Consider the following 10670-nt stretch of genomic DNA (forward strand, 5'->3'; position numbering starts at 1 on the left):
AAAACCTGTAGTAACAAGAGGCTAGCTAAAAGCTATAGTATGAAGAGACTAGCTAAAAGCTTTAGTAGTAAGACAAGCTAGAAACTATAGTAACAAGAGGCTAGCTAAAAGCTATAGTAACAAGAGGCTAGCTAACAGCTATAGTAACAAGAGCCTAGCTAAAAGCTATAGTAACAAGAGCCTAGCTAACAGCTATAGTAACAAGAGCCTAGCTAAAAGCTATAGTAACACGAGCCTAGCTAAAAGCTATAGTAACAAGAGGCTAGCTAAAAGCTATAGTAACAAGAGGCTAGCTAACAGCTATAGTAACAAGAGCCTAGCTAAAAGCTATAGTAACACGAGCCTAGCTAAAAGCTATAGTAACAAGAGGCTAGCTAACAGCTATAGTAACAAGAGCCTAGCTAAAAGCTATAGTAACACGAGCCTAGCTAAAAGCTATATCAACAAGAGGCTAGCTAAAAGCTATAGTAACAAGAGGCTAGCTAACAGCTATAGTAACAAGAGGCTAGCTAAAAGCTATAGTAACAAGAGCCTAGCTAAAAGCTATAGTAACACGAGCCTAGCTAAAAGCTATAGTAACAAGAGGCTAGCTAAAAGCTATAGTAACACGAGCCTAGCTAAAAGCTATAGTAACACGAGCCTAGCTAAAAGCTATAGTAACAAGAGGCTAGCTAACAGCCTAAAGGAGCGATACAGAATCTGGAAGTTTCTGAATCGTAGCTAAAATGTTAACATTATCATCAGAAGACTCAAACAGAGCCAAGTTGTTAAAGCAGATTTCAAAGAGAGCGTTTTTAAATAAACTGAAGAGATCCCAATGTATTTTTATTGGAAAACATTTCTAATTAAAGTTAAATATTTTGAAAAGTTACAAATCCCAAATTCACAGCCCCCATCTTCTGAAGGAGCTGAATGTTTTAATGTATGAACGGCTGAAATAGCCTAAATTCTTCTGAAACAGTTAAATGGAAAAATATGTCACAGGAAAACAGAGAATGCTGAGTCAGCGTTCACAGAAAGAGGAGAAGGAGGTGAGACATCTTGGTTTAGTCCAAGATGGTCCTCTTGTTTATTGTGAATATCAAATAAATCTAAAACTTTGATCAAATAAAACAACTTTTTGTGGAATAATGATGTAAACCCGGACGTCGTTTCCTCGGCAGCTCCAGGTATCATCTCAGCTGCACCTTATGCCGGAATGACTCACGCCTTCCCACCTGCGTTCGCCCTTCAGCCAGCAGGTGAGTTTCACCTGTTGAGGTGTCACATGACCGGTCAGAGGGCGGACAGCCAATCAGACTGTAGGCTGTAGGCTGCTTAATGACTCTGAATCAGTTGTCGGCCCGATCTTGTGTTTCGTGCAGATCTCGATGTGTTTTTTTACTCGTCTCACCCCTCTCAGTGTCCTCCCCATACCCAGGACTGACGGTCCCCGCTCTGCCTGGAGCCCTGGCCTCTTTGACCCTCCCTGCCGCCGCCAGGTTGGGGTTTACCACCATCCCTGCTGGACACTCAGTCCTGCTGGTCAGCAACCTGAACCCCGAGGTGAGGAGTCGTCCTTCAGTCTGATCGAACCTTCACTGCAGAGCACCGGCCCAACACAAGCACATCATTTAGAGACTCTACCTACTTTTTTTTTTCATGACACGAGAAGTGAGGGACGTTGGTTTGTGATAGACACTAACATGCACCCTTCACAGGTTTAGGTGTATTTTGGTAACTCGGGCCGTCTTTTTGTTAAAGTTATAGCCCGGTCATCTTCAAAACGATGTTCTTTCTTATGGTTGGCTTCTCAGCCGTGACCTCGGTCATAGAGGCAAAAGTCTTCGCCCAGGCTAGGCTAAGAGCTAGCTAAACGAGTGCCTGTCTCAGTAGTTTTTTATGTTTATAAAACAACCTTTACTCCAAAACGGCGTACCGGCCATCAGCTGATATTAAACCGCCACACTTCAGCGTGATGCCGATTGTTTTAGGGGTGTCCTGATACTATTTTTCTTTTTTTCAGACCGAGTGCAAGTACTTCAGTTTGGGTACTTGCCGATGCTGAGTACCCATACAGTACCTACACATTACACAATGACTTCAGAAACATTAATTTTAGTAAGAACACAGCAAACGGTCTGCATGTTTATCTAAAATATTACCAAATTATGGACATTTTAATTTTTTGTCCTCTTGTTACTTGAGAAGTGGAAACGGAAATGACGTCACTGTACTCAAAGGTGGTATCGGTCTGTCTTTTGGTTTTTTGTTTTGGGGGGGCTAATGAGTAAGTAGTTGAGGCTGGTGTCAAGCCCACCACTAGCTGTCCCATGGGTGAAGTGGGGAATTGGAAACGCCCTCCATCCGTCCCTCTTTTGGGCTGGACAACGTAAAGTGAGGTACCAACTTCCGTTTTACTGCCAGAAAGGTCCCATTCAAAAAGGGATTACAACGTCAAAATCCAAGATGGCTTCCTCCATAAATAGCAAAACTACTTTTACATTTTCGGTAACTTTAAAAGCCGGATTTAGCTTCCGCTAATCTATGTTTCGCCAACTTTGTCTGCTAAAAAAAATTCGCACCCTGTTCCTGTGTGTTTGTGGGCGTGTCTCAAAGAGTCCGTTAGACACGCTGACCGCGTGTACGCATGACGAGACATGATTGGTCGACCCAGCTTCAACTGGAAGGAGACGAAGACGTGTGACGGTTGTCTGAGCGGTTAGCGGTTTAGCGTTAGCTTGCACTAATTTGTTTACTTGTTTAACGTTAGCAAAGCTAACTCTTCAGTTGGACTGTGGGTTAGTTAAGTGAACTTTTAGTTTTCTGAAATTATTGGGGTGGCTAAAGATTAATCTATGGGGACCAAGGCCACCTTTGGCCACCCCCTGGCTCCTCCGCTGCACCTTGTGAATAAAATGTCTCCTGATCTCCAGGATCTGACACCGACAGCGCAGAAGATGTTTTCTTCCTCTGCTCCGAGATCATTTTAGGTTTACTCAAAGAAAAACGTTATAAAAATATAAAGCGGCTCTCAGAAGTCCCATCGTTTGTTCGTAAATATTTAATCTGCGGTTTGATTTCCCGTTTCTTCGCCTCGGACGTTAAACACAGGTTTTCTTCCTGACGTTTTGTCACACACCTGAACACACCACGCACACCTGAACACACCTCACCTGTGCCGTTCTAATGTGAAATGAACCTTTAATTTGATCTGACACCCCCCACCCCTCCTCCAAAGATAATTAACCTTCTGATTGACCCCTCACCTGTCTTTTGTTTTGTTTTCTCCCCCTTTTTAATTTGTTGCCATGGAAACGCCTCGGACCCTCCACCTGTCCTGCCCTCCCACCTTTACCTGTCCTGTCCCTCCGCTGCCTTCTCTGCTGTCTTTAAAGAGAGTTACGCCCCACTGCCTCTTTATTCTCTTCGGTATGTTGTCACTAGCTTCTTATTTTTGAATTACCAGTACCACCTGAATGTTCTGATTTTTATTTATTTGTGAAAACACGACGAGTGTCTGCTTGTTTTGTCGTATCGTGTGTGTTGATTTGAGTTTAGTCGCAGTCTGTGCAGCTTTTCCTCTGAGTTTCTGAAGCTCCTGGGCGTCTTATGATCGTTTTAATCCATAACGTGGATGAAGTGAGCGTCCTGAAACCTGACGAAGCATTCCTGAAGCTGAACCAGCTGTTAGCTTCAGGCTAAGCTGAAAGATGAATAATTACCAAAACATCCAGGGGTGTGTCGCACATCGCCTTTAAATTATAAGCAAAAAGTTTTTGTCTTAAAGTGAGGAGGTTTAAACGTTTACTGGTCCCTGTAGGATCAAAGCAGGAGCAGCTGGAACCACCAGGGCCGTCCCTGGTCTCTGATCCTGTTTGTGGTCTTCATGGACGGGGTCTTAGGTCTCAGGTCTCAGTTATGGAGGGGGGTGTCTGGTTTGGAAACCTCAGGGTCTCGTCTCTGATTAGAGTCAGTTCCTCTAAGTCTGAGGCTCCGGTTCTCGGGTGGACAGCCTCCTCCAGGTTGGGGGGGGACGGGGTTTGACACCTGTGCTCACCACCGTGCGCAGAAGCTGTGGTCCATGACGGTTGACGTCATGAATCGGCAGGAAATCTAAAAAAAAAAAAAAAGGAAGGTGCTGATTTTTCTGCTTTTCTCATCAGAACTGAGCTTCATGTCCGAGTTCAGGTCTCATTAGTGCTCAGGGACTCTGCCGTTCATGAATTCTCAAACTGAGGTTGTTTAAAGATTCATCTGTAACAGGTAAGATATTTACATACTTAAAGTTCTGCACATTAAACAGCAGGCTCAAACCCATTCCAGTTAAAACTGGTTAAACTGGTAAATGGCCTCAGTTTGAAGCATCTGGAAACTCAGAGGAGCTGCATTTATTGTTTTTATTTTTAATTTCCAGTTCAGAGTCTCAGGTTTTAGGTCTGCATGCCGGGTTTCTCTCAGTTTGCATGTCCTCAGCGCCGAATCAGCAGCTCCTGGTTTTTGTTTTGTTGAAACCCATAATTCATAGCACCTACATGATGCAATCTGCCGTTTATTTTAATTTTCTCTGACCCTTCCCCTTATTTTCCTGACTTGCACTTCCTGTGTTTAACCATTCAGGAACTCCCGTCTCCAGAAATTAAATTTACGACGAGTTTCTGTTTTGCTGCAGCAGCTCTCGTCCTCCCGCTGCTCAGTTTGTGTTCTAGTTTTTATTGGACTAAAGCGAAGGGTCAGTGGTGTGGCAGGCTTCATGCGCAGCTTCCTGTAGCGTTAGCTCTAGATCATTTTATTATGTTGGTTGGTTTTTTTCCTTCCACAAACTCACCTGTTTCCTCTCTGTGCGACTCTGTTCAGGTGTTTACGGAGACGTGATGAGAGTGAAGATTCTCTTCAACAAGAAGGAAAACGCTCTGGTCCAGATGAGTGACAGCACTCAGGCTCAGCTAGGTAACGGCTCGCACGTGCTCAGTGCGCTCCAGCCAGCTCTCCGTCAAACTAAGTGAAAGTTCTGTTCTGAAATACGGTATGACCTCAGGGTCGTCCCCGGTGTTGAGGTTTGAAACCACCTGCTCGATGTTGTCCAAGCAAACTTTAGTTTGAGATTATGTGCGTTAAGACTCGACAGATTCCACCGTGTCAAAAACACTCGACGGATTCCACCGTGTCAAAAACACTCGACAGATTCCACCGTGTCAAAAACACTCGACAGATTCCACCGTGTCAGAAACACTCGACAGATTCCACCGTGTCAGAAACACTCGACACATTCCACCGTGTCAAAAACACTCAACAGATTCCACCGTGTCAGAAACACTCGACACATTCCACCGTGTCAGAAACACTCGACAGATTCCACCGTGTCAGAAACACTCGACGGATTCCACCGTGTCAAAAACACTCGACAGATTCCACCGTGTCAAAAACACTCGACGGATGACCGATGGTTTGGGCTCCTTCAGTCACTGAGTGGACCAGAACTTCTCTGGAGACCAAAGGGTTCTGGAGTGAAGTGAGTCCAACAGCTGAAGCTTGGACCAAACTGGTCCAACAGAACCATGGTCCCAAACACAGCAGCTGATCTACAACAGAACGGGTCAGAAAGACCAGAATCACCGGTCCAGTCAGAGTCCAGAACCTCAGCTTGATGTTTTGAATGTCATATTGCAAAGAGGGCGTCCTTTTCCTCGTGACTGTAAATCTCTGACTCGTCTTCGCCCGTTCACGAGTTTATAAATCAGAGCGAGCGTCAGGTTTTACTCTGCGGTCTTTAGTTTGTCTCTAACAGCTGCTTTAAAGGGTTTACAACACATTCTGAGTAGATTCGTGGTTAAATATTGATTTTTTTTGTGATAACACTAAAATTAACTAAACAGAACAGAGTTTCAGTGTTTTGTCTTGATTGGAGGTTAAATCTGACACAAACATTTTCAACGGTAAAACCTGAAACGTGACGGTTTGAACAGTTTACAGAAGTTTCTAAAAGTGACTCCTCTCTGCTGCTCAGCCATGAGTCACCTGAACAGCCAGCGGCTGCACGGGAAGCCCCTCCGGATCACGTTGTCCAAACACACCAGCGTCCAGCTGCCCCGCGAAGGCCACGAGGACCAGGGTCTGACCAAAGACTACAGCAACTCCCCCCTACACCGCTTCAAGAAGCCCGGCTCCAAGAACTACTCCAACATCTTTCCGCCTTCGGCCACTCTGCACCTCTCCAACATCCCGTAAGTCCAAACCGAGCTCTGGACTCGGGAGAGGACGGGACCGATCCGAGCCTCATGAAGTGTCTGGTTTGTGTTTTCTAGTCCCTCTGTGGTCGAAGATGATCTGAAGAGGCTGTTCTCCAGCTCGGGAGCCGTAGTCAAAGCCTTCAAGTTCTTCCAGTAAGTCACTCAGTCTCGTTTCTTCACCGTCTTAACCCCGTCTGGTGTCGCTGAGGTCCTGAAACCCTCAGTTTACAGAAGAACTTCAGTCTGCGCTGAAGTCCCCCTGTCCACGCCAGATCACGTCTTTCAGTTTCGTCTTGGTACTTTTTTTAACGGGCTGTAAATTTAATCTGAAACTCTTGGATTTAGTTGATTATCGCTATTTATTTATTTGGGGAGTGGTGGTGCAGAGGTTAGAGAGGTGAGCCTGTGATCAGAAGATCGCCGGTTCAACTCCCAGTACAGACAACATCAAAATGTGGGGGGGATATTGTGAAACACCCACACCTGCCTCCACCCTCATTTGCACCACTGTGAGCCCTTGAGCAAGGCCCTCGACCCACCACCACCTGCTCCTGCAGGCGCCCTGGATGGCAGCTCTGCTCCACACAGAGGTGGTAGCTCCGTGTCTGGTCGAGTCAGGAAGGACATCCGGTAAAAACAATCACCAAGTCTTCATGCGAGTTAGTTCACTGTGAAGAAGGAGCAGCCGAAAGAACAAGTCTTATTTATTTGTTTGTTTGTTTGTTTATTCTTTATTGGGGATTGTTGCCACCTGAGTGAAATGCGTAGTATTTAGTGCCCGTTATACGAGATGTTCAAAAGGTTTTAAACATTAAAGACACGATCAGCTGTAACGAATCTGAACCAGGATTTTAAAACGCTGATCAAACGGGATCAACGGCCTTCATCTGTCACACTCATCATCACATGCACACAGCAGGAAGTTCATACGCGTGAACAAACGTTTGGGACAGTTTAGACATCGGCTCTTGGTAAGGATTAGTTCAAGCTTTGGTTTGGACGTCCCACCCTTCGTCTTCCGTCCTTCAACTCATCAAAACTTGTGGAAAGTTTAGACCAGCGGCAGCGTCGTCTGCAGTGCCGACAGCTTCTGGTCTTCAGGGCTTGTTCGACCCACGTGTGCTGTAGGAGCACCGATGTAAAAGAGCCATCTTTATTTGGGTTTGGGTTGGACCTTCAGCTTGAAGAAAACGAACGCCACGGACCGTCGCCACGGTCAGACACACCCTCGAGGAAATCGACTCGAACCTTGAACCAACCTTCGCAAACGACCTCTTCCTGGACTCTTGGCTGTCCAGCAGGGTTGGAAAGGCACCGGCTGATGAAGACGTGATGAACCAACTGCTAACATCAAGATGAAGGTCCACCGGGCCTGTGCTACCAGGAAGAGGGTCTGAAGACCTCCTGGCAGAATAAGGTCACAAATGAAGTCCTTCCAGGTGTTCCCAGTGTTTCCACCCTCCATGGTGAAGGTGGTGAGTAGAGACCCCAGCTCAGAACGAGGCAGCCAAACTGAAGGAGCTTCATGTTGGAGAAACACCATCAGTTGATGGCCCCGACTGTTGATCATTGATGATGCTGTTCGTAGAGCACCCAGCCTCATTTTGAAAGTTAACCTGTTGGTTTCTCGTTCAGGAAGGACCACAAGATGGCTCTGATCCAGATGGGCTCCGTGGAAGAGGCCATAGAATGTCTCATCCAGTTCCACAACCACGACTTGGGAGAAAACCACCACCTGCGGGTCTCGTTCTCCAAGTCCTCCATCTGAGCCTTGGTTTCTACGATCCAAGACCTCCTCGCTCCGCAGGGAGCCGACCCGGCGGGGCCCACTACACTCCAGTCATTCCATTCTGCAGAACCCACCGTGAAGTCTGCTGTGATTTTAAGTTATTATTATTAAAATGTTCTTTCTGAGGACTAGGGATTCCCCAGAAAACGTTGAACCTCTGAAGCTTTTAATCTGTAAAATCTGAGACTAGAGGGCGGATTCTGTGTTTCCAGGCAGAATTGTAATGTCCTTGTTGTGAAGTTGGACCTTTTTAGCCTCGTTTGCCTTTCGACTTTAGCGCCTTGAAAGAGGGACGCAAAGTCAGCCTTTTAAAATTTAATCTCCGACTTTAAATTCTGACTCAGAACGACCACTTTAATCTCAGATTTCTGGTTTTCGAGCGTCCCTGATCCTTTACTGTAGCTCTCCCCTGACAAACCCCGAGTCCTGCGTGTACCTGCGGAGCTGCGACTGCGATCGGGACGTCGGCCAGAGGATCCCTGTGCCTTATTCCTTTAACACACGTGAATCAAAGCTTCTGTGAATTGGCGAGAGCAGGTTTACAGTTTGAAAGGTTTACTGTTGAGCTGGATTACAGATAATCCATATTTCCTCGGTGTTGTCAGTGCTTTGTTAGTGTTTTGTAATGCTGGTTACTGTAGCGTCAAACATGTGAACTGATTGTGTTTAGCAGGTTTGTTGGGTCTTTACTCTTAGTTTAATCCTTTTACTTATTGACTTCTTTATTTCCACGTATGCAATCATTTTTTAATCATATATTGTAGCAATATTTTAACCATTCCTGACTTTCTTTTGACTGTGTTCTTTATTTTTGTGGTGTCTTGGTGAGCTCGGCTTGTTTTGCTGCCTTCTACGATCCGAAGATGAATGTTTTTGTGAGTTTTGTCCCGTCAGTCGCGTTTCCTCTCGGAAAAGAAAAGGTTTTATTTATACGTTCGTTGATCCACTACAGCTAAAACCAAAAACGGCCTTCTAGATGATGCAAACAATTCCACCCGCCTCAGGGTTCTGGTGTCAAACTGGTTCAGGCTTTTCTGTTTTCCTGTGAGAATGTTTTTCTGAACGTCTTGACCGTTTCACTGGATTCAGTCCACCTTATTGCAACACGAGACAAAATGACGCGGAGTGTCTTGAACGCAGCGCTGAGTCGTGCATCAGGCAGTCGTTCCGCTTCGGTCTGAGCAGCACTTGGAGACCAACTGAAGATGCTGGTTTGATTTTATTTCCTTATTTTTAATGTCAACATTCCAGCCACTCAGAAGTCTCCCCTCCCCAGTTCCACGTGTTTAACAAAGATTCAATTAGAACGAAAGGTTTCCTCGAAAAGCGCTGCTAAATTATGCAGCCGTGATGCATTCAGTGCACCTGGGAAAATGTGACACTGGGACGTTGCTTCATGTATTAAACAGTACAGGTTTTATAAAACAAATTCTTTGTTTGGGCTGATTTCAGGGCAGTAGCTGCTAAGTTTGTTGAAGCAGAAATAATTTGCAGATTTGTCAGGGGTGCAACCACCAGGGATCCAGAGGGGGCCAACGGCCCCTTGATAAATTTGTGAGACTCCCCTTCCCTCTGTCCTTCATGGCCAAAAGGTCTTAAATGAGTAATCTGTCTGTTAGCTAAATATCTCAAACTTTCAGAAAGTAAAATTTTAATGCTCAACTGATTTTTGGCATTGACGAGAGCCACCAATAGGCACCACATCTAATTATAGTTAACAGAAAAGTGGCTAAACTGTCAATTTTACAGAGCTAAAATTAGGTGTGGTGGTAGCTGAGCGTGATCCCCAGAGTATTCTCCGAGTGCCAACAGATCACACAAGGTCTGTTCAATATGATGGTGTGCAAAGCGGCCGGCGATTTGCATTTTTTCAAAGACACTTGTTTAAGTTATACATTTGAATAGACCAAAAAAAGAGCCCCCATGTAATAACATTCTGGAGGAGATTTTTAAACAACCGTTTCAAGACAAACACTAACTCACGTTTACATTTATCTCCATCGTTTCCCTAGAAAACTCCGGCTTTGGGCCGACATCTGGATCCGTCTTGGATTTGGACTTTTCTTTTGACACGGTGCCCTTAGATAACTTGTCGGTAATTTGCGCTGTTTGATTAAACAGTCTCGAAAAAGAGTCGATGCTTGTTGGATAAAAAAAATCTAGCACCAATTTTCTATATAGATCACCCAGGAAGTCCTGTAGAAACCGTAAACGGGTTCAGTTTAAATACACTTTCAGGTCCATTTCTAGTTTTGATTTGGACCGTCATTCCTTTTCAGTGCATTCCAGTTTATTCCAAAGAGTCAAGTTAAGCTCATTTAAAAACGACTGCATTAGCTGTTCAATAAAGTAGCAAAGAAGCTAAAGTAGGACCAAATATACCAACTAAATATTTATAAATGTCATAAAATATAATTATAAAAATATTTGTTTTCAGATATAAATCTTTACTCTTTCCTTATTTACAACTTCTCATGAATATTAATATTTTGGGTCAAAAAGTTTAAATTCTGATGATGCTAAAGCAAACTTTTCCCGCCAAAAAGCCCCGTCTCTTCTGATTGGTCAGCCTCAGTGGTGTGATCAGGCTCCGCCCATCGCTCTGCAAGGAGTTCATTGGACCTAAAATTAGGATCTGCCCCCCAAGTGTGGGATGACCTTTTTTTTTTTTT

The 10670-nt window shown here is 44.8% G+C and overlaps 1 protein-coding gene across 3 annotated transcripts in view; it reads left to right on the plus strand.

The window, feature by feature from the left end:
- The window catches only part of ptbp1b (polypyrimidine tract binding protein 1b), a 32101-nt gene extending 21745 nt beyond the window's left edge, over positions 1-10356 (plus strand). For all 3 annotated transcript variants that reach the window (XM_037697888.1, XM_037697889.1, XM_037697890.1), the window contains 7 exons: positions 1164-1241; positions 1403-1545; positions 3378-3411; positions 4837-4929; positions 5987-6203; positions 6285-6362; positions 7845-10356. In XM_037697888.1, the coding sequence (XP_037553816.1) occupies positions 1164-1241; positions 1403-1545; positions 3378-3411; positions 4837-4929; positions 5987-6203; positions 6285-6362; positions 7845-7977 (776 nt within the window). In that variant the 3' untranslated portion in view covers positions 7978-10356. The remainder of the gene's footprint in view (positions 1-1163; positions 1242-1402; positions 1546-3377; positions 3412-4836; positions 4930-5986; positions 6204-6284; positions 6363-7844) is intronic.
- Positions 10357-10670: the final 314 nt, after the last annotated feature.

This window comes from Nematolebias whitei, chromosome 3, assembly GCF_014905685.2.
Source record: "Nematolebias whitei isolate Nwh7 chromosome 3, NemWhi1, whole genome shotgun sequence".
In the NCBI taxonomy this organism is placed as follows: Eukaryota; Metazoa; Chordata; class Actinopteri; order Cyprinodontiformes; family Rivulidae; genus Nematolebias; species Nematolebias whitei.